At 36.6% G+C, this 24,739-nt stretch overlaps 1 protein-coding gene across 2 annotated transcripts; it reads left to right on the forward strand.

Annotated features, from left to right (window-relative positions):
• The first annotated feature begins 4,622 nt into the window (after positions 1–4,622).
• LOC143889608 (GTP-binding protein-like protein) lies at positions 4,623–23,039 on the forward strand. 2 transcript variants are annotated; one of them, XM_077393876.1, is made up of 10 exons: positions 4,623–4,756; positions 6,023–6,076; positions 9,828–10,004; positions 18,073–18,144; positions 19,194–19,253; positions 19,930–20,039; positions 20,652–20,951; positions 21,472–21,663; positions 21,828–21,879; positions 22,524–23,039. In XM_077393876.1, exons 1-10 carry the CDS (start codon positions 4,715–4,717, stop codon positions 22,572–22,574), a joined length of 1,110 nt encoding a protein of 369 aa, XP_077249991.1. In that variant the 5' UTR covers positions 4,623–4,714; the 3' UTR covers positions 22,575–23,039. The 2 variants fall into 2 exon arrangements, with proteins under 2 accessions (XP_077249991.1, XP_077249992.1); XM_077393877.1 differs by lacking the exon at positions 18,073–18,144 and having other exon boundaries at positions 4,627–4,756.
• Positions 23,040–24,739: the final 1,700 nt, after the last annotated feature.

Consider the following 24,739-nt stretch of genomic DNA (forward strand, 5'->3'; position numbering starts at 1 on the left):
AGAAAATAATAAAAGCATCAATAATATGATTACATGTCTAAAAAGTAAATGTAGTTCAACGGTGTACCCCAAACATCAGTTCAAATACACACAATACCAGCAACATAAGTTTTATCAGAAAGAAGAGGTCATCAAAAAAGCCCACGAAAAAGTTCTGACGTGGTTATATTCTAATTAGTCAATCAATTATTTGGCAAGCCTATACCAAATTTTCTCAAAAGGATATGAACTTGGAAACAATTTAATATTTTGAAATCACCCTATAAAAAAGAGTTGGGAATAAGAATTATTGATGGGCCATTTTTTTATGAACCTTTCTCTTCAACATCCCATAGTTAGACGACATGTTGATTCCTGGTTCCGATCATTCTGTAGTGAGTGACGTGAAATCAATGTTGGCTAAAAGTTTGACATGCAAGATCTTGGTGTGGTAAACACTATTCTTGGTATGAAAGTAAGTTTTGATAGGCAAGGGATCACTCTTAGTCAAGCCCATTACATTGAGAAATTACTTTCTACATGGGGATACAGTTAGTGTAAACTGATTGAGACACCATTTGATTATACCAAAAAGCTGAGACCTCATGAAGGAGTCAGCGTAAATCAGTTGGATTATTCTAAATTGATTGGTCCTCTCATGTATGCGATTAGTTGCACTAGACCAGACATAGCCTTTGCGGTAGGCATGATGAGTCGTTTCACTAGTAATACTGGCCATGAGCATTGGAGTGCCCTTATGAGGCTGATGAGATACATTAAGGGTACTATATATTATGTTCTATGTTATAGTGGCCATCCTCCTATCCTGAAAGGATATTCTAATGCATCATGGGGCTCAGAATTAGGAGACAGTAAATTTACCAATGGTTATATATTTACACTGGGTGGAGCAGTTGTTACGTGGAAGTCAAAGAGACAGACCTGCATTGCTCTGTCATCTATGTAATTAGAACTTTATGCTCTAGCTTCTGCAGGAGATAAAGCAGAGTAGATAAGAGATCTGATCATCGACATTCCACTGACCCGTTTCAAGATTAATTCTTTAAGTGTGTTCTGTGATAATCAAGCTATAATTACGATTGTAAAGAACTCACTCTTTAATGGTAAGATGAGACATCTCAGGCTGAAACATGGCATACTGAATTATCTTATAGAACAAGGTATTCTCACTTTGGTTGATGTGCGAATGAATGATAATATGGCCGATGCTCTCACAAAGAGACTAAACAAAGATCGAATATTCAAAACTGTAGGGGAGATAGGGTTAAAGATTATAGACAGGTCTTAACCTACATCCATGTTATTTTGAATTTTTGAATCTCCCTCTCTTGGCCAAGATAAGCACTTGATATGTTTCATTGATGTTTACAGTTATTTTGTGTCATTCCACATTTGATGACATGTCCTTTTTTGGGGAAATTTATTTCATTCCAAACTTGATGATACAGCTTAACTCGAATTTGGATAAGATGACTGTAACATTCCAAATGGAAACATGAAATGGTTCTTTACAAAAGAAACTATTTAGGTCTTGTTCTTGTATTGAAACTTGACAATGATGCTTATTGATACTGATATTTGTTTTTTCAGCCAATATGATATTGTACTAAGTTCTTCTGGTAGTACTAGATACTTTAGTGTTTTACACAAATGATTGGATTCATTTTCATGAAATTCATATTTGGTAATTTACAGGAATTGGTGAAAATGGAGGAGCTTGCCTCGATTTGGATTTTGATGAGGATGACTTACTTCTGTAGGGTTTTCTAATGTTACTAAAAACTCCTAGACAAAAATGAATGAAAGAGAAATTATACAATGAATAAGCCCATAATCACATAAAGGTGGTACGATGGAGGTACCAACCTTGAGATTTGATCGAACAACAGCTCCAGCTTCTCAAAAGTGAGCTGCTGCTCGATCAAATATCAAGGATGGGATGGTGAGTAGGAGTTTGTGAGCCCACTCATCACATGATTTCTCTATGTTTGGATGAGCTAGGGTGCTCGGTGAGTAGTGGAATAAGAAGTCAAAAGGGAGGAGACAAGCATTTTGATTTGTCTAGAATTACCTCGGAGAATAGTGTAAGCGCGGCATATACTCAGAAAGTAATAAGTAGGGGTTACAATTACCAATATATATATATATAGAAACTGTTGGTGCGCTTAAGCTCACCAAACTTATGGTGAACTTAAGTGCCCAATCACATGGGGGCCTACTTTGTTAGGATGATCCAAAGCATTCATTTGAAAGTCCCTTACATAGATGGGGGGTGTACCAAAAATCAGCTCCATAGGATCATCCTAACCCCTCCATTTGTGGAGGACAAAAATGGACAGACACAAATTTGCCCATTTTTTGTCCTCCACAAATGGAGGGGTTAGGATGATCCTATGGAGCTGATTTTTTGTACACCCCCTATCTATCATAAGGCCTTGCAAATGAATGGTTTGGATCACCACAGAACATGTGGGACCCATGTGATTGGGGAGCTTAAGCGCACCATAAGTTTGGTGCGCTTAAGCTCACCAACAGTTTCCTCTCTCTCTCTCTCTCTCTCTCTCTCTATATATATATATATATATATATATATATATATATATATAGAGAGAGAGAGAGAGAGAGAGATCATATATATATATGTGTATATATATATATATATATATATATATATATATATATATAGAGAGAGAGAGAGAGAGAGAGAGAGAGAGAGAGATCATCATTTCTCTGTAAAACCGAAGCAAAATTCCTTAGCAGAATTTTGTTTAAAAGTCATAAGGAGGGACAACAAATGCACCGTAGCAGATATGCAATTATTGCATGGAAAACATCCATGGGAATCAAATGGGAGTCCAATGCTATTTTGGCAACCAAACATGGAGTGGATTGTGTGCATCCAAGCCAAATTCCAATGGCTGCCAAGCTTTCGTGCAACCAACCATACTATTGATTAAGACTCATTTGGTAATTTGGCTAAAGCCATTTCACCACTCACTTTTTTAAGGAAAAAAGATTCAGTTGCATAAATATTTTGAATTTTTGGTGAGTGGAACTGAATAATCAATATGATGGAAAAGTCCAAAAGATAGTTTTACCCTCAAGTACAAATAAAGCACAATAAAACCTCATCTTATTATCTCATGTTTTTAAGTTTTTTCATCTCTACAACTCCAGAGAAGAGAAAGAAGAAGAATATTAGTAAGACGAAGAATAATAAGAGAAAGAAGAGAAAAAAAAAAGAGGAAGAAGAAGGGATAGAAAAGGAAAAAGAAGAAGCAATGCTGGGACAAATGGAAGGCACTGGAAAAATGAAAAAGAAGAGGAAGAACAAGAAAAAGAAGAGGAAGCAAGTGAGCTTTAAGAGGAAGAAAACAGGATGATGAAGAAGGAAAAAGAAGAATCCATGTCGGAAAAAAATGGAAGAAACTGAAAAAAATGAAGGTGTCAGAAAAAAGGAAAAGTAGGAAAGAAGGTAAAGAAGAAGAATCGATGCTGAAAAAAAAAATGGAAGGCTCCGGAAAATATGGAATAGAAGAAGAACAACTTAAGGTCATCTTGGTATGACTCAGGGTCATTCCGGTTTTACTCGAGGTCACCCCGGTCTGGCGTGATGTAACGGTCAGATTAGCATTCCGCCATGAATAGGCGCCAGAGACGGGTCTTTTTCAAACAAAAAAGAAACCATGTGGTCTATAATATGATTAGAAACCCATCATTTGCTTGTAGATGCAAAATTTTATTCTAGTAACTCTACTCTTAACGATTCCAAAGTCTTCTTGCTTCCATTTCAAAGTCTCCCAAAGTTTCCTTATTCTTTTATTTTGTTAAATTTCTCTAGTTATTTTCATTCTGCATAAACAATAATTGGTTTCTCATAGACTTGTGATATTCAAAAAGGTGTTTCAGGTTTGTTTTCACTCATGTGATGCATCAACAAATACTAATGATTCTACCAGGTTCCATTGTATCTTGGATGCAAGTTTGTGGATCCCCTATGTACATCAACTAGTCAACTTGTGAAGTCGAATATTGTATTAAGTAAAGCAACGACAAGTAACGCACCTCGGAGCAATGTCATTTCTATTTCCATTTTCATTTCCACTGCATATTTCAACAACAAGAGATAGACCTAATAACCAATAATAAAATTTGGAGGAAATCAATGGAAATGAGAGGAGGGAAATTTACAAATATTCAGCAAAGAATCCGACACTCAAAACCTCACCTCTTCAGCTTAGTAATTAGTAATAATAATTCTAAAAATCCCAAGAAGATTCCAATAAATTCTAGGGTTCCACATGAGGACATGTATATCCAATCGAGACCATTGATCTTGTAGTACATTATGATACTCCCATTAACCTATTAAAAACTGCAAACATCGACTACTTGGCTTTTATTAGGGAACCACCAAAAAGAGACTCCTGATGGATCAAGGGCCAAGATCATTCGATGATGACCCACGGATCCGATCACATCGATGTGGAACTAGGGTCCACATATATATGTTCAATTCGTTTTCTTCTCTAGTCCACCCCCTTGTAGTATAAAAAGAGTCGCCATAAATACACTAGAAGGGGTCCCCCGGGGAAGAAAGGGGGCTAATTTCTTAGGAACTACATATATTAGTCTCTCCTTGTGGATTGAAGGAAAAGAAAACGAGAGTGCGTTGTGAATTTTTTTTCCTCTCTTCTCGTATTTTCCTGCAACAATGGCGACCGTAATGCAGAAAATAAAAGACATAGAAGACGAGGTATTTTTCTTCTTCTTCTTCTTATTTCATCTCTAAAACCCTAATTCCATTCGCTCCAAAACCCTAGTTTCTTCTCTTCCATTTGTGCGATTTTATCAATTTCTCTTATCAATCTCATTAGGATCAGACCAAATTCATACGAATTGATTTCATTTACGTGAAAAATATACGACCCATTTCAACATACTTGCTTTTTAGTTATCTTCTCTCATATCTGAATTATAAATTCAACAGAAGAACTGGGTTTTTAGGGTTCTTTGTTGTTGTTGTTGTGGATGAATTGGTTTTAATTTGCTGTAAATTTCTGTGGGTAAGACATGGATATTTGTGGTGAGTTTTCTCTATTTTAGCTGGGTAATCAGCTTATCATTTGTTCTTTGATTTTGATACTGATTCACTGTTTTTAGTGGCATTGTTGTAATTTTATGACTCCCATGCCCTTTTGTATTATGTACTAATAATTTTTGGTTGTGATTAAGCCGCGCATTTTGTTTCTAAACATTTTAGTATGCCTTATTGGTTGTAGGATTGTTAAATATTTTAGAGGATACATTGTGACTTTGAGAGTTCACTATTTCGATTTGTAAAGTCTATATACAAGTGGCTTTGCAATTCTATGTGATTTTTGGCATTGAAGTGATTGTTCTTTTTGGGTTTTGATCATTTTTGTGCAGATGTTCTCAGGGTTTATTGTATGTGACTATGTGGGGTCTTAATTTTCTTACATTTTTCTAACACTTTAATACAGATTTGTTTTGCACTTTTGCTTAAGGCCTATTGTTGCTTTCATATCCTTCATATTGTTACTTGTCACTGTGGTCCAGTGCAATTTGATGGATAGTTTGCTTAGATATTTATGAATTACTGAAAATTTTATCTTTCAGTAAATTGTGTTGGACTCCTTTTTTTTCTTTTACTTTTCTTTGGAAATCCATAGAGCTGTAAGGATCTTTAAAATAATCAATTATGGAAGATTCCTTAGGCCCTGTTCGTTTCAGATTATGCCAACCAATTGTCAGCCCCAAACCTATTATTGGACTTAAATTTAAATGTAATTTTGAGTCCAATAATCGGTTTTGGACTTAAAATCGGTTGTCATAATCGGAAACGAACAGGGCATTATTCTTCGCTAGTGGGCTCATTTGTTTTATTCAATCTTACTGTTCATCTTTAAAGGTTTTTGTACGGGTTATGTATTCACTTCCTGTACTATTTTAATGAATCAGCACATATTAGAACATTAATTATGCTTTTTGTTTATTGCAGATGGCAAGGACTCAGAAAAATAAAGCTACTGCCCATCACCTTGGTTTGCTTAAGGTTCTTCATCTATTTACCATTCATTCACTCTCCTATAAAGTGATTTTAGTTCCTGTTTTGACAATCACGAGTGGGTTTGTACTTGAGTGTGACTTTTTTACATTACACCTATATTAAACTTCTGTTTTTTCTAATGATCTGATGCATCTGGTCCAATCAAATTTGGTATCATTGGTTGTTTTTTGTTTTTAACTACTCACTACTTCATAGCCTTCTGTAATCATGCTCTAATACGCGAGAAGAGATTCTTGCAGAGCACTCACGTGCCATAAGAAAGTTTCAGCTGCGTTCTTATTCCTTGTGAAGGATTATTTGGCTTTCTTAGAAGCATTTGAAGCTTATATGGTGTAAACTTATGGTTCACGAGTCATTTTCTAGGAACTTAGGAGCGATAAAAGATTTCTAATTCGGTTTCACAGTGACAAATTTTCCCACAATGGAATTAACAGAACATAATAATAAATTGGCAACTAGATTTCATAAAGATCTAAAGCTTTTAAAAGCATTCATCAATAGAGATCAGCTCTTCCATGTAAAATGACAACAATAAAATTTAATCGAAGGAAAAGTCGGCTAATCAATATGTAGAAACACCGAGAAACACCTTCTCGACAAGGATCAACCATGATGTGCAACAAAACACCAAAAGAGTGATTGAAAGAAACACAATCACACAAGAAGCACAAGATTTACGTGGTTTGGCAATGCCTATGTCCACGGGAGAAGATTTTCCACTATTTCGGTCTAGGATCCCAAACTCTCTTCTTCTTGGCCAAGAAAACACAAGGAAAAACCTAATCCCGTAACCCTAACATGTGTTTATATATCAACACCACTACATGTAAAAAATTACAAAAATATCCTTTAGAGAAAAATCTGAAAATTAAAATTTTCTAACGGCGCGCTGCCCATGGCACCCCTAGCCAGTGTTTAAAAACTCGTCGACTCGGCTCGGAACTCGGCCGAGTCGACGAGGAATAGCAATGGCCGCGTTCAGGAGTCACAGACTCGGCGAGTCCATGCCGTGTCTGGCTGAGTTTGGCAAATCCATCGCTGTGAAAAAGAAGGGTTTCCTTCTGGTTCATTTCCAAAACTTAGTTGCTTGTTTTTTGTCAGAGGTAAGAGGAGGAAGACAATGCCTTATATCTCAACCGTTCGATCATTAGATCATCTTACATTCACACCACGTGTTGTGTAGATATGAAATAGCAAAACCCTAAAAACTTTTGGTGGGATTTGAAATTTTTAAATGCTGTAAAGGGCAGATAATATATTCAGTATTTTTTTTACATGGGACAGCACTCTGTAGTGTAAAAGTGTAATCATAAATATACAAGAAGGGGTTGTCCCAAGTAAAAACAAGGTGCAAATATGTCACATCATAATGCCTTCTCCTGTAAGCTAAATGTTCTCTGACTTGCTTTATAGGCCTAACATGTGTAGGAAGAATACAACTGGCATACTTTGTCCCATCCTCTCTCTCTCTCACCTGCCATCATTAGCCTCCATTAAATATTGGGAAGTGATATATTCACCCCCTTTTCTTTTCTTTTCTAGGCCAGCCCTCTCTAAGAGCATTTATGAATGGTGCTTGGTCCCATCCTCTCTCTCTCTCTCTCTCTCTCTCTCTCTCTCTCTCTCTCATCTTTTAACCTCCGTTAAATATTATTGGGAAGTGATATATTGACCCCATTTTCTTTCCTGGGCCAGCCCCCTCTAGAGTATTCATGGCTATCCTTTTACACTACAAGGGGGTGGACAAAAGAAGGAAACGGGCCAAGTATATCATTTCCCACTGATAATAACTCATTTGGTCTTTTATTAATCAACAAATGTCAAAAAGTTATTACATACTTACAGTTCCAAAAAACCTATCACAAGACAATTAAAAAAGAAAAGGAAAGCTTATCAAAACGGTCCATTAATTTGATAGACTTATCTTTGGGTCTCCTAACACTTGGAAATAACCCCAATCATACAATCATAATACCCAAAAATGTGTAATATTTTGTGGATCAATGTTTAACATTGCCTATTTATTTTTTCACTGTTTATGAAAAAAATAGAGAAGTGATCTATCCGCCTCCGTTTCTTCCTTGGGCTAGCCCCCTCTAGCGCATTTATGATTACTCTTTTACACTACAAGGGGGTGGCCCGGGGAAGAAAAATGAGTGAATGTATCATTTTCCTAAATGTATTAGTTTTTTGCAGAAATATATGATTTATATCACTAAAGATTTAGTTTAAGATGATAATTATAAATGTTGTTTCTTTAATACTTGTTTTTATTATTTCTATATTTTTTTTTGTATATTTTTTTTATCTTTTATAAAAATTACTAGTCATCTGACTTGGCCGCGTCAACAGCGTTCTTGGCCGCGTCCGTGCCGAGTAGACAAGGATTTTCTTCGGCCGCGTTCCGTGTCATATCCGCGTTTTTAAACACTGCCCCTAGCAAGATAACCACATAGCTCGACCAGTGTGTGCGTGACGCACGTTAGTCCGTCAGTGTCCTGTATAATGCCAGAATACAAGACATCTGCACAACAATCTCCACCTTGGCTTGAATTCTTTAACCACCTGAAGACCATCCTCCACTGTGTGCTCTCTGAAACATAGCTCCGCACCTCGTGCACATGAGGTGCCCACCCCCCTCCATGGGGTGCCTCGCCAATCATCAACAATGGTTGATATCAGTCAAGTCCTTAGAGAGACCGTTTTAGTATACACACATGATCCTCTTTGCCTTTTTCAACAAATCCCTCTAGCTGCTCCGTATAAATTTGTTCCTCCAAGTCACCGTGAAGGAACACCGTTTTAACATCCATTTGGCCTAGCTGTAGATTGTTCCCTACGACCAGACTCAACAACACACGGATTGAGTTGTGTTTTACCACTAGTGAGAATATCTTGTTTTAATCCACGCCCTCTTTCTACCATTAAAAAAATAGAATTAGAAAGTTCTAAAATCACGTCATTTATTCTTACAACCTCCATAAGGCCGACACTGAGAAAGAAAGGTGGTATCTTAGTTCATTTTTGTGCCTTTACTATGCGGGATAAACATCTCAAAGGACATAGATTCTCCGGTATGACTATGCCAGCCTTCCATCAAATATAAGTTCACCATTCTTTAAAAAAAAAAAATCTAAATCACGTCAAGGATTCCTACAAATCTCCGTAAGGCCGACACTGAGAAAGAAAGGTGGTACCTTAGATCATTTGTATGCCTTTACCACGCGGGATAGACATATAAAAGGACTAGATTTGCCAGTATTACTAAGTCAGCCTTCCATCAAACACCAGTTCACCCATTATTTTTTTAAGTTTTAATACCTATGAATTGCTCTTTTTGTTACAGTACCTCTAAAATCCTAGAATAGAACTTCTTTTGAATCTTTGAACTAACTCCTATCCAATTAGTGGACTTTCCACTGTTTATTTTGGAGTTGCACCAAATGGCCATCTTTTTGCTGCTCCGATGTTTCCATGCAAAATGACTTTATTCTTAATAATTGAAATCATTCCTCTCTGAACATTTGCCAATGGTTTATCTTTTATTTCTCCCCAGAACATCAAAATTTTGTAACACTTTCTAATTCTATTTAGTGCAATTTTTGTGGACAATGTTCCCGCGGAACATACGCAATTTTAAGTTCATGGAACAGAAATATCTGCATTTGCTTGTTTTGGATAGTACATGGCTAAGCTTGCAAACCTAATTGCATTTGGTTGTTTTGAATGATATAAGGCTAAGCTCGCGAAGCTACGGCGGGATCTCCTTGCACCTCCTACTAAAGGTGGTGGGGCCGCTGCCGGTGAAGGCTTTGACGTAACTAAAAGTGGAGACTCACGGGTTGGTCTCGTTGGATTCCCTTCAGTTGGGAAATCAACCTTGCTTAATAAGTTAACAGGAACTTTTTCAGAGGTATGCAACTCTCACACAACCTCTTGTGGGGAATTTTATTCATGTTTCCCTCGCAGGGCTTTTTCGTTTCTGCAGTTAATTTTTTTGATCTCGTTTCTTTGCATGTCGAGGAGTTGATGGCATATTACACCGTTCTATTTAATCGTGGTTTGCGTAATTTGGAGATTCTACGAGTTATCTTAGTGAAGATGTTTGGCTTCCTTTAGGGCTACATAAAGCTAGGAATTTTGCTTGTAATTCAGTTACTAAAGGGCATTTATTTGCCTAGGTTCACAAAAGGAAAAAAAAAATCTGTATTAGCTTTTAAGCTGCAGCTCTTAGCAAGGTTTTAAATCTCGGTTTCTGCCACAACAGAAATCAAAATATTTCGGTTTCAGTGGAAATTTCGGCTGAAATCACATAAAATTAGGTTAAAAATTTTAATATTTTTAAAATTTCTGTGGAAATGAATGTCTAAAATTTCGGTTGAAATTTCGGTAAATACAGTTGAAATTTCAGCAATTTTGGTGAAAACGGTGGAAAATTTGTAAAAACAAAATTTCAAATGTCGGAGAAATTTCAGAATTAAAATTCGGTGACATCCTGTTAAAAACAGATTCATGGTGTATTTCACTGAAATGTTCCGGCCGAAATTTAAAACTATGGCCGTTACTCTTATTTTCGAGAACTTGCGGAGATTCTTCTAGATATCGTAGCTAAAATGTTTGTCTTCCTTTGGGGCTACATAAAGCTAGGAATTTTGCTTGGGATTCAGTGATTGAATGGCGTTTAATTGACTAGGTACACACACATATATGTATGTGTGTATATATAAAGAAAAAATACTGTATAAACTTTTAAGCTGCATCTGTTAGTCTTGTTTTTTAGAGAATTTACAGTTTGCTTTATTGTCTTCCTCCATTTTCATTTCTTAAAATGTATCTTTCGTTGTCTATATCGATTTCATTTGAGTGGCATATTTTGTATGGTTTTCCTGTTCTTGAGTTAGTAAACCCCATATCTGTGAAGGTGGGGCATATCTGCTTTCCGATCGACTAAATTTTCCTTTAATTTCAAAGGAGTGGGAAGTACAGCCTTTGCCCCATCGATGATGAACTAAGTGCATGGCATTGTGTTGTGGTTAGGGGTTTGATCTTTTAGAGAAAGTTCAAGGAATTTGGTGTTAGTCTCTTATTGCACGTGCACAACAAATTCTTTTGTTTTTAGTGTGTATTTGGGTTACAAATATTCTTCTCAACAATTTTATAGAGATATTTTTAAAGTTTGCCATTTCTTCTAGGATAATATTGAGAAATTATTGCAGTAAATAAAAATAATTAGAAAATATACAAAATTCAAAAAGTAAATAAAAATTTAGAAATTAATATTTACATTTATTTATTATAATAAATTACATTTATCACAAATTTTCAATATTTTATTGTTGTTAGTTGAAAGATATTGGATTTCTCCCAACAAAGTCCATGTATTGGGATAACATCCCTTCATATATTGCAATAAATCGAAATCACCGAGCCATTCAAAAATAATAATAATAAAAAAATTGAAATCACCGAAGATAATAGCTGCGAGTAGCTAACCATAAAAGAGGTTTGAAACAGTCTTTCAAATGTAGCTTTTTAAGTTGTGAAGGTAAAATAAAATTCTTGTGATTATATTAGTATCGATTGAGATGCCTTGCTTGTCTAAATGATTTTTTCAAGGCTCTAGGTGTCTTTACAATGGAGATCTGTTCTCTTTACGATCGTGGCAGGAGTATTAAGTCGAATGCTGGATAAGGCGAGATATGGTTGGCTCATTTGGGGCTTTTTCATTAACCAGTCCGAGCTGCAGATTACTCACTTGCAATATGCAAATGATTCTTTCTTCTTCACTGAGATGAGTGAAGAGAAAGTAAGGAACCTGAAGGCAATAATTAGGTGCAATGAAGCGGTTAATGTGCAAAGAGTTAATCTCTCTAAGTCCTTTGTGATGGGAGTCAGGCTCGATTGTGGGGAAGTTGATTGGTTTGGCAGTTTGTTGGAATGTTGGTCATCTACTATTTCCAGCTCCTATTTGGGGCTGCTGTTGTGCATCAGAAAGCCTCTTACTAGCTTTTGGGACCCCACTGGTTGAAAGACTTAAAAAGAATTTAGCACCTTGGAAGAAGAGTCTACTCTCGCTGGGTCGTATACTTAAACTAATCAAGTTAGTTCTTGCTAGTATTTCCCGCTGCATTATGTCTCGTTTTCATTGTCCGTTTAATTGAAATCCAAGTAGTGACTTGGTTTGGCAACCTAGGAGAGGGGGGGGGGGGGGGGGTGGGGTGAATAGGATGTTTTTAAAACCTTTACCTTTTAAAAACTTTTCCTAATATTTCACTCAAGACTTATCCCTTGTTTAATTAAGTTTGAAATAGTTGAACTTAAACAATATTACAAATTAATATAAGTTCAAAACACTTGTTGATTAGCAAACTTAATTAGGTAATTTTAATAGCCTAGTTAGCAAGGTTAAGATATTTAGGTTGATTATCAATGCTAACTATTCACTCAATTCTATGCACAAATAATCAAATAAGAGAGTGAGAAGGAGTGAGAGAAATACCAATCACACAAGTGACATAGAGATTTATAGTGGTTCGGCAAACGGCCTACTCCACTCTTCTCAAGGTCGCACTTGAGGATTTCCACTATTGAGACCTCCACGACGCCCGGCTCCAAGGCTTTTACAATCCAAGGGAATTAAATAAGGATGCCCTTCCACCTTTACAATGACTCTCCTTCTCCTCCGAGTTCTAAGCGCTTCACCAAAGGGAATAAAAAACAACGGATGCCTTTGCCACCGATCGAATAAAGAAGAAGATAAAAGCTTTGCCTCTATGTAGGCTACAATGCAAGTTGAAGCTCCAAGGATGCTCTCAAGAATAAACAAGTTTAAACCTAAACCGATCTCAAATGATTTTCCCAAACTCAAAGCACAATGGATTGGTGAGAGAAATTAACCCAAAAATGGTTGCAAATAAGTTTCTAGGGTTTGTTAAGGTTGGATCATGTTCATCAAGTCTTTAAAACCCATACAATGGGTATATATAAGTTCCCAACACCATATTACCGTTTTAGGGGCAAAACAGTAATTTTCAGGTCAAACAGTCAACTAGCCGTTGGTCCTCCAACAACTTTTTTTTTTTTTGAGTTCGTAGTATTCTCGGAGTTCCGAGAACATTTCTCGGAATTCCGAGAATACAAACAGAGCTTTTAATTTTAGAACCTGGACCATTTTTCAGAGCTCCGAGAATGTTCTCGGAGTTCCGAGGCTGGATTTCCAGCAAACAGTGTCGAACTTGTAAAATTCATATCTCCCTCATTTCTCGTCGAATTTTGACGTTCCTATACTCTACGGATATGAGAAAAATGAGAGCTATTTGTTAAAAATATTTTCAAAAATATTTGAAAATGTTTTAAATAAGTTTTGATAGGATTTAGTTGCTGGTCCAGGTTGTTGCTTCTGAACTCTATTTTGTTCATTCTTGTGTTGAATGCCATATGGGTCCCAACATGTTGGTACACCACCATGGCCATTCACTTATCCATTTAAGTCCTTAAAGGGTGTGTTAGTCTCTTTGAAAAACATATTTTTAGGGGTTTTAAGATGTGCCTTGATAAGAGAAAACACAAGAGAGATAGGTGATACAATCTACCCTTTTTACCACTCTCTTGAACTGTTCTCTTGAGCTGGGATCTTCTATGGTTGAGCTTCCATGCTTGACATCTTCAAGTTGTGGTACAGGCTCCTTGGTCCTTTGCATTAGGTTCTTGATCCTCCAGCTTTGGCCTTCATGAACTTCTCTGTATGTTCAATGCTTGATATGGATGATGTTGAGCTTCTCTTTGGTGGATCCTCCAAGGTGTGATTTGTCCAAGAATGCTCTAGCTCCTTTGTTTGGTTCATCTTCAAGCATAGGCCATCAATGGTGTGTGCTAGCATGGATTGACATGTGAATTCCCTGTGTATAGCACAATACTCAAGGCAAACAATTAGTCCATAAATAACTAATCAATTTGCGTTTGTTAATCATCAAAACAAGGTGATTGAGTGAACCCATGGGGAACCCTTGGGCTTACAGTGTGATTAGCTCGAGCTTCCTATGGATGATAAGAATGGAAGTAGGAAATATCATCTTGTTAACTGTGAGGTGGTCTGCAAACCCAAGGAAAAAAGGAGGATGATGAACTCTACCCTACTTGGCAAATGGGTTTGGTTTTTTGGTGAGAGGCACTCTGTAGAGGGTTGTTATTGCTGAGGAATATGGTTATGGTTGGGGAGGTTGATACTCCTAAAATTCCTTTTGCCACTCCAAAGCCACGGTTTGGAGAGATATTATGAGGTGCTTGGCTAATATCCAAGATGGGTGTAGATTCAGGGTTGGAATTGGGGAACACAATCGGTTGTGGACATAGTTACCGGATTCGCCATCTGCCCTCCGATCTGCGATCCGGGCTCGCACGATCCCAAACGTGGTTCACTAGCGACCTGGATCACCAAAAATGATGAACTGCGGCGACCTGCAGGAGAGAAAAAGAGAGATGCATATAGACTAGAAGCGAGAGGGAGAGAGAGCTACAAATTTTATATATTTTGGGTTGAATTGGAACTAGAGCTTTATTTTGAAAAAAATATGTAGGGCATACATGAGGTTTTTTTATTTTTTTTTACTAAATGGATGCAATATGGACTATGAAAGGATATTCATATATTCCAACGGGAACCTTCTTTTTGAAAAAATATGTATGACATACATGAGGTTTTTATATTTTGTGTATTAAATGTATGTAGTGTGTTCTATGGAATGACATTCTTGTAATATATATATATATATACCCTTATTGTGCCGCGTACCGAACTACCATCGTACCCCGTTCCTGTACCGTGTACCGGAACGAACTGCGTTCCATGTAACCTTGGTTGTGGATTGACACCTGGTGTGACGATAGACTTCTTGAGGACTTCAGATTTTGGAAGGACTATCTTGATGGTTTTTTTCTCGATTAGCCCCTTCCATCGATTGAATGCCCCCCCCCCCCCCCCCCCCCCACCCACCCCCCCACCCCCTTGGGTGATCACTTTTTATTGGAAAACATGCCTTGACAAGATTATCATTGATGATAACATTCAAAATCGACACTGATTCATCATCAATCATTGTTGCATGTGTGTGGCGATTGAAGAGATTATGGGTCATCTCATCATCCACTGTCTTTGTGAGGGAAACCTTTTTGTTTGTTATGGACTTATTTGAGGCTAGATGGGTATTTCCAGAGCATATCGATGCCTTGTTTGATACCTAGGTCTTTTTTTATGCCTAGATCTTTACTTCGTGGGCTTCTAGGGCCAAGATCCTTTGGAGCCATGCTTTTTCTGTGATGTTATGATTGCTATGAAAAGAGAGGGATTGAAATGTGCTCAAAAGAGTGATGAGGCTGGTGCATGTGATCCGACATGCCATTTTTTGTACCATGGTGCGATGGGTAGTGGGTGAGAAAGAGTTTAGCTGCGTTACTAAGGCTGACATCTGTGATGCTTGGATGTTGTTCGTGGTAGGCACGTTGCAAGATATCACCCTCTCCTTGTTGGTCCCATCCACCACTTGGGGCGGTGAAGCTTAACTTTGAAGCTTTTTGTTAAGGAAATCCTAGGCTACTTGGGATCCACAATATTCTTAGAGGACAAAACGGCTTGGTTAGGTGGCCATTTTCGGGGCCCATTAGAGTGACGAACTCCAATGAGGCAGAGGTTCTTGCATTAAAAAAGGGTATCCTGCTTGTGGAGGGGGATGTTCTTGGTTCCTTGATTGTTGAGGGTGATTCACTTGATGTTATCCATTGGGCAAATGAGGAAAAAGGCTATCCTTGGAGATTCGTGGACACAAAGGAGGCGGATCTCGATAATATCATGGGGCAGATTGCTTGTTCCAACATGTTTATCATTTAGCTATTGGCGAGGCAAACTCCTTAGCTCATGAGGGTTGTGACTAGAGAGAGTTTGACCTTTCATGATTACTTTCCGGTAGAGGATCTGGATTGACTCAAGGTTTTTGATATTTTTTCTTTTGTTTGACCAGCTCAGTCTCCTCGGCACTACGAAGAAGAAGGTTAAGGCCTCACTCACAAGCCTAAAAAGAGACTGAACTATAGGGTCCCCTTACCTAATCCCTTGCAATCATTAATAAGAATAGAAAAGCTTACCAATGATATGCATTCGCTAATCCATTTCCTTCATCTCGAATCATATAAGTAATTGTCTATCATAACATAAATTTATTTGGGATACCGGTACTCTCTCTCTCTCTCTCTCTCTCTCTCTCTGAGCTTTCTAGGGTTAGGGTTTTTCTCTGCCTCCCTCCTCTCTACAGGTGTTGAGGGTTTTCCTTTGCCTTCCTCCTCTCTGCAGGTATTGCTTCCCCTTAATATTTACCGTCGTCGCATCTCCTCACTTCTTTCTCTTCTAATTTTTCTAGGTCTAGGGTTCCACTTAATAATGCATTTCTCCAGGTATGCTTCCTCTCAGTCTTGCATATGCTTTTCTTGTCATTTTCCTCAGTTTTTCTCTTTCTTTCTTCCTCCCATTTTTCTCTCCTTACTTTTCCTTTTTGTTTCCAATCCCGCTATTTAGTTTGAATCCTTCACTCTTGATATTTTTTTTCTTGAAATTCTAGTTTTTTTTTTTTTTTTTGTTCTTTTTTTGCCCATTAATTTCTGTTAGACAAAATTATCTATATATCAATTTTTTTCGTTTATTTGGGACGTATTTCGATACATTTTTTCTGTTTTCTTACAATGTATCGCATATTTGGATAAATCAGTTATCTGCTGATTTTTTAATGTTTTATACCAGTTGTTTGTTCTTTTTTTGCCTGTTGATTTCTATTGCAGAAATAATCTAAATATCAGTTTTCGTTTATTTAGACCTATTTTGATGCATTTTTTTTTTTTTTGAATGGTATATATTCTTTTTGTTTTTTCAGTCTATCACATATTCGGATAAAAATTAAAATCTCTAATCTGCTGCTCTTTTTACTTTCTATACCAGTTTTCCTTTCATCATTGATTTCTCTTATCCCATTTAGTTGTTGGGCCTGGTGTTCGTTTAGAGAGGGAGGGAGATGGAGTACCTTCACAGCCGGTAATTCGGTAAACTGGGGGCAAATAAGGACTTGAAGGGGGCGAATTTAACAGCACCCATTTGGAAATCATACTATTAACTGAAATCTTCTAATTAAGCATTTGAACATACTGTTATTAGTTTTTTTTTTTTTACTAAATCACTAAACTACTATTATGTTTTAGGTTATGCAATAATATGGTTCATAAATTGCAATGATTATTTATACGAGAACCAGATAATTTGCAGTTCATGATATAAATATTTTAGCATATTGTAGGATAATATAATACAAAGATATTCATGTTCATGACATGAGGAGAGGCTGTATTCTCATGGGGGTGGGATCACCCGAGAGGAGTCATACAAGTTTCCCTATAGAAACTCACTCTGGGCTAGTGGATCCGTAATCGTAGGAGGTTTTACCACCCTTAATGGGTGAATCTGGATTCTAATATAAATGGATCATGCAAGTTCAGCATGAAACAACGAATATTACAAATTAAATTGACGCAACACAATTAGGTGGTATTACCAGTGGATTATCACACCAGTTAAACGTGTGGATTTGATGAATGTGCCATGAAAATTTCAAGAGGATGATTAAAAAAGATAATCCTTCATGGCTTCATCATAAAACAAGTAGATCTTGGTCCAAGAGAGTACAGAAAAATTAAATTAGTGTGGTGGTAACTGCAATATATTCTAACAGCTAAACCACTAAAGTTTCTTTCTTGTTGCTTTCTTGCTTATCAGCTTCTTAATGCATGTCTTTATTTCATGTTGTATGCTTGAAACCTTTTTGACAAAGTCTTGGCTATTAAAAGTCAGATACATGAAAGTTTTTTTTTTTTTTTTTTTTTGTGTGCGGCTATCAAGGTTTTGGCCTAGGGTTTTCCATAAGTCCTCGCATCTCTTGCTTTTGCAGGTGGCTTCATATGAATTTACAACATTAACTTGCATTCCAGGAGTGATCACGTATAGAGGTGCTAAAATTCAGGTATTATTTGCTCAATTTTAGTTTATCATTGTTTTTCATGCATATGCTTCTTTTTTTTTACCAAGTCTCCTCACATTTTGCTTTAGGGATGCCTTTTGGTTTTTTAAGTTTTCTCTTTTATCTCTTCTGGACCTTCTCGTAAATATGTGATGCTTATCTATATACAAAACTAGCAATTTTGATTTGATGTTTATTACGATGGTAATTGTTTCTTGTGTCTTTGTTTTTGTTATGAGGACTGGCTCATTTTTTAATCTTCTTTGAGTACCCACTTCATCTAGACCCCAGCTACCTGTGATTGAAGTTGATAATCTGTCTTCTGTTATCCCTAGGAAGCTTTGACAGCTAACACCTCTGTGATTGATCCTCCGGAAGCTTTCTGAGCTGTTTTTTATGCAAGCAAAAAGATCGATGCTTGATATGGTGTTCAATCTTTTTACTTCAATTAATCATGTCTCATGGAAAGGCCTCAGTAGCCTTTGGGATGCTCTCATCATGGCTGATTCTCCCATCAATCTTCCATTTAGTTTTTGTTCCTCTCTTTCTATTTTGGTTTAGTGGAAGTTGGCCATGCTTGGTCTCCTTCTTGCATTCAGATCACTATTTATTTTTGATGATGTTTTCTACTTGTTTTCTCTTTACGCTGAGCTTTTTACTTCCAATATTTTCTCATTTTTAGACCCCTCACTTCCTGCTTCTGATTCCCACATCGCTTCTCACACTCCCTTCCCACTCTGGCAACTATGGTTTGCATCACGTATTGTTTATGGATCATTATTTGTATGCTTCTTTGCCTTTTGTCTTATCTAAACTGAACAACTCAACTCAACTAAGCCTTTTTCCCGAACTAGTTGGGGTCGGCAGCCTTTTGTCTTATCTGTATTTCTTATTTGTTTGTGATATTTCCTTTTGTAGTGACATATTGGTAGCTCCCTTAAACATCAAAATGATATTTATGTTCTTTTTCAATATTCAAATATGTTATGCGCTCAGGCATGATACTTGTATGCATTGTCTTTCTTAGTAGATCTGGGCCTTTGTTTTGGCAGTTGTTGGACCTCCCTGGAATTATTGAGGGTGCGAAAGATGGCAAGGGCAGAGGAAGGCAGGTAAGGAATGTGTTTGATGTGACAATTTATTCCAACAATGTTTCCTTCAAATCTTTATTGTTTCTAGAACCATGCACTATACTCTTATGATCACGTCCCATCAAGGCACAAGTATTGTATTTGGTAGCAATCATGCATGGTGTTTTTTTAAAGGTGGTGGTTTTGGTCCAATTTTTTAAATTTTGAACTGCTCAGCTACAAAATCTGAGAAAATGAACATCAATCCAGTTATCGTCAGGTTTGGAAATAGCCATTTACCACTATATATCTTTAACATGACCATAATGTCCTCAAATATTTTGTCTGTAGAGACCCACTATCCTAACATTCACTGTTTGGGGTATGTTGGTGATTTTCCTTTGTATTTAATGCTTATCTTTCTCTTTTAATTTCTGGAAATTGTGCTAGAGTAATGATGCAAATCACTGATGGGAACCCCTTTAGGCGACACATTTCCTTAATATCAACTTGGGTTTAATGTGATAATTTCTTTGAAGTTTCTGTACTTTTCCATTCTGAAACCTTCAATAGATACTTATTGGTCATGCTTTGTTTTGGGGCCTGAGAAATGTCCAATATATAATAATCCCCTACTTGGTTTGTAGACACTTCTCTCCGCCCAATTATTAGTAAATTGCAGTCCACTTCATTAAAATTTCATGGTATTTTGTTCCAGGTTATCAGCACTGCTCGGACATGCAATTGTATTCTAATTGTTCTTGATGCAATAAAACCAATAACTCACAAGCGTCTGATTGAAAAGGAGCTTGAGGGATTTGGCATAAGGTAATTTTGGATAGGGAAATGATATCAGCACAACCATGTTTTGATAGTTGTACAAACTCGGCTTGTCTTTTCTTTTTTAATTGGCGTTTAAGAGCTTTTTGGGAATTGTAACAACCATTGACAGCTCTTTAAATCATAAAGGACTGCCTGAGTGCAATTATCAAAATATGGTTGTGCTGATATCATTTCCCTTTTGGATGACACTTTCTTTTTACTTTATCTTCTGTGCTCCTGTTCATTGTTTATGGAAGTGCTTGGAATGTCCTATTATGGTTCTCTTTGAGGTTAGAAAGATATCTTATGGCAGTTTATGTTTTCTATCCACTTGCATCATCTCTCTCTCTCTCTCTCTCTCTCTCTCTCTCTTGGGGTGAAGGGATAGAAAGATATTTATGAAACGTCATTTCATTATTCAATTGGTATTTTTCATCAATAAATGATTTATTAGTTTACGCCCATCCATAAATACTTATGTAGAACAAACATTTCCAAAGGTTGGTTTACCTATTATAATGTTAGAAAGAGAACATTTCTGTTAGTGTTTTCTGCACTATGGTTCACATTGATTTTATTACTCATTCTCTATTCTTTATTTTTCCCTTCATATGACAGGTTAAACAAGGAACCGCCAAATTTATCCTTTAGGAAGAAAGATAAAGGGGGGATCAATTTCACGTCAACAGTGACAAATACACTCCTGGACCTTGAAACTGTGAAAGCAATATGTGGTGAATATAGGATTCATAATGCCGATATATCTCTTCGATACGATGCAACTGCCGATGACCTCATTGATGTTATTGAGGGTAGCAGAATATATATGCCCTGCATCTATGTTGTCAACAAAATTGACCAGATTACCCTTGAAGAGCTCGAGATCCTTGACAAACTTCCTCATTATTGCCCTGTTAGGTAAGCTTTTTCTTTGGCTTATTCAGACTTGCCTACATAGAGTCAAGGATTTAAATGTCGGTTTCGGTGGAAATTTCAGCCAAAATCATGAAAACCTTCATAAAAATTTGGTTTTTTTTTAAAAAAAAAATTCCACCGAGATGTCGGTAATTTCGGTGGAAATCTTTAAATTGGGGTGGTAAGTTTTAAAATTTCGGTGGAAATCGTTAATATTTCAGTGGAAATTTTGTAAATAAGGGTGAAAAACAAAATTTCAACCAAATTTTTGGCAAAATTTTAATTTTCTCAAAATTTACCCAAAATTTCCGCAAAATCCTGTATTTTTTTATTCAATGTATTCGAAACAGAAATATTTCTGCCGAAATTTCGGATTTCAGCCGAAATTTAAAACTAGCAGTCTTAATTATCAAGTAGAGTTAGCCTATCATGGTTATCTGATTGACATTTTCTTCCTCTTACCCATTAATGTAAATCTTATTATGTGTTTTTTTTGGTGGTCCATGTGATGCCTATCGAACAGTGCTCACCTGGAATGGAACCTTGATGGCTTACTAGAAAAGATATGGGAATATCTTAATCTAACGCGCATATACACAAAGCCGAAGGGAATGAATCCAGACTATGAAGACCCTGTAATTCTGTCATCCAAAAAGACAACAGTTGAAGACTTTTGCAACAGAATCCACAAGGACATGCTTAAACAGTTCAAGTAGTGAGTAGCCCTGCACCATTGCACAGTTCTAATTTTCCATTTCACATTTTAGCTCTCTGCAATCTTTTTTTTTTTTTTTGAATAGCTAGCTCTCTTTTATCTTTTACTTTGCTCCCTTAACTAAAGTCTCCCTTATCAATTTTTTTTTCTGTTCAAATCTACAGTGCTTTGGTCTGGGGCTCAAGTGCGAAACATAAGCCACAGAGGGTTGGCAGGGTTTGTTCCATCCATTTCCTGCCGCATATTTCAATTTGTCTTTGATCTTTGATCTCATGCTTTTCACTCACATTGCATGAGATATACCTTGATGTATGGGTGCAATATGTCACAAATATCGTTCTTGGGTATTTCTTGGCAAGGGAAAATCTCGGGATGTATTTATTTTATTTTATTTTATTGGGTTTATATTGGGAAAAAAAGATAAAAATAAAATTATTTAAAAATATATAAAGTAAGAAAAAAACCTAAAATAAAAACTATCATGATATTATTGTGGTAAACGAAAATATTGCTATATTTTTTAACTTCTCGGGATTATTTCAAGATTTTGTCATTTTATCAAATTATCGCAATAAAATCACTATATTTTGAAACTATCAGAGTTATTTGTGACATAGGTGCAACTTGAGTTGTTACCATTCAAAAAAAAAAAAAAAAAAAATGGTGCAACTTGAGTCTATTTTTTGGGAATTCGGGTTGAGCTTTTACCTTAAAATTGGGCCGGGTTCGAATTGATTCCAATTCATTTTTTTAGCAAAAACTCAACCCGACCCGACCCAAATTGCACCCCTACCTTGATGACCTTGGTGATGTAACAATAGAAACGTTCTGACTATTCGATTTCATTCTTGATACTGCAGGAGCATGAGCTTGAAGATGAAGATGTGGTTCAGATAATCAAGAAGGTGTGATTTGGAGGAATGGAAACATTCCCTGACTTCGAGGTGTTTTTTATGACGAGGAAACCTGAGATTAGGACAAATTTACGATGCGGGTATGCCCTATACTTTGGTTACTTTTGGTATGGTGGCCTATCTAAGCAAATTCGCGGACTGTATTTTATATCATTAAATATTTGTGTATGGAAGAAAGTTAGAAAGCCCTCCAAAAGTTCCTGTTATGAGTTCTTTGAGAACTGTTGTGTGATCAGAACGCAGAAGAGATGATTTTGAGGGTAGTAGGGCAACTTTTATGGTTTTCTGGTATTCATTTGAAGTTGTGAGCTGTAATATGGTTTGGGGAATTCAAGTATCCAAGTATCCAACCATGAATGGTGGGCCAATGTCTTGGTAATTTCTTCCATAGGACTATCTTAGTTCTTAATCCTCTGATTTGTGGACTTTTTTCTCATTGAATCCATAGAGCATGACCTTTTATTTTCTAGCTTTGTGGGACTGTTTTGTATGACTAAATATTTTGAGTATGGAAGAAAGTAAGAAAGCCCACCCCCAAAAGTTCCTGATATGGGTTCTTTGAGAACTGTTTGTGTGATCAGAAATAATTTTTAGGCTAGTAGGGCAACTTTCATGGTATTCTTGGTATTTGTTTGGAATTTGGAATTGTGAGCTGCTTTAGGGTTAGGGGAATCTTAAGTCTTGACCCTCTGATTTGTGCAGACCTTTTTCTCATTGAATCTATACTGACTTTTTCTTTTTTTTTTTGCTCTTCATTTAGAAGGGGTATTGACTCAGCCTTTCACATTTTTGCCAAGGGTTGAGATTGTTCTCACTAAAAACAAAGCTTCTTTAAAATAAAAATATAAGCCATTCACAATGGGAGAAAGGCTAATCTGAGTTTTTGGGCATAAAAGAGTCAAATGCATCACCATGTTTTGATAATGAGGCGAACTCAGCGTGTTTTACAATGTTTAACCAGATGTCAAAGGTTATTATAATCCCACGAAAGCTCACTGCCCAATTAAAACGTATAAAACAAAGTTAGTTCGCCTCATTATCAAAACATGGTCGTGCTGATATCAGTGGCCATAACATATTATTTGGTTCACTTTTAACCCGTATGCATTAACACGCTCCCATGTTTTACTTGGTTTTACTTCGAAACAAACGGACCATGTTTTGATGGTTTCACCAAATCATCTTGTCTTTTATTATTTAAACAGCTGTCAATAGCAGTGCGATTATTGAAACATGGCAGTGCCAATAGCAGCTGCCAAGGAAATACATGCACAATTTACCTTCAGGGAAGTGATATATCGGCCCCCTTTTCTTCCCTGGACCACCCACTCTTGTGTATTTATGGGTACTCCTTTTACACAAGGGGTTTACTCTGATTCATAGCTGGCTCACAGGCTCACAGCTAGAATAAAATTGGCTGGATGATCTTGACCATTCAATCTGGTTACTTTTGCTACTTTGAATTGGACCTAAATTTCTTGAGTAATAATGATCCATCACTGTTTTGCCAACTGATCATACGGTTAGGATTGGTGGAATGATGCAATAATGGGTTAATTCGACAGCTATGCTGCTCCCATCACGTATTCCAGGTATTTTATTTCATGGAAAATGAACTTTCCAGTGTTTGGTAAACTCATTTTTCATTAATTTTATTTCCAAAATAAAAAAATTTCTTACTTTTTAAGGAAAACTGCAAACCTACTGGAAAGTGAAATTTTATTTTTTATGAAATCTTTTTTTGGCTGCTGATATTTGCACTATCATATTTTAATAATTGCACAACCTTGGGGTTGAGCCATTGAGTTGGTAAAGGCGTTGTTCTACTTTCTACAAGGTTGCATCCTAACTTACCTATCCCTCAACCAAAAAAACAATTGCACAAACTCAACTTGTCTTTTCATTTTATTAATGGGAACCTTCGACAGCTGCTTAAATTATCAAAGGCAAGATGAGTTAGTGCAATCATCAAAGCATGGCAGGGGTACCCTATTTTTTAATGGAAAATATTACTCTTCATCCTCTCCTTATTTTTCTACTTTTGCTCTCATCAACAAGAAAATACCACATGATTCATGTAAAGATGGAAACTATAGAAGACATGCTTGTGAGTTGTCCCAATAAGGATGGATCCTACCTATTAAAAGGGTCATTAATGAGAA

The sequence above is a fragment of the Tasmannia lanceolata genome, unplaced genomic scaffold (assembly GCF_043159265.1).
Source record: "Tasmannia lanceolata isolate RefF3 unplaced genomic scaffold, GAP_Taslan_0.1 ptg000013l, whole genome shotgun sequence".
NCBI classification, from domain to species: domain Eukaryota; kingdom Viridiplantae; phylum Streptophyta; class Magnoliopsida; order Canellales; family Winteraceae; genus Tasmannia; species Tasmannia lanceolata.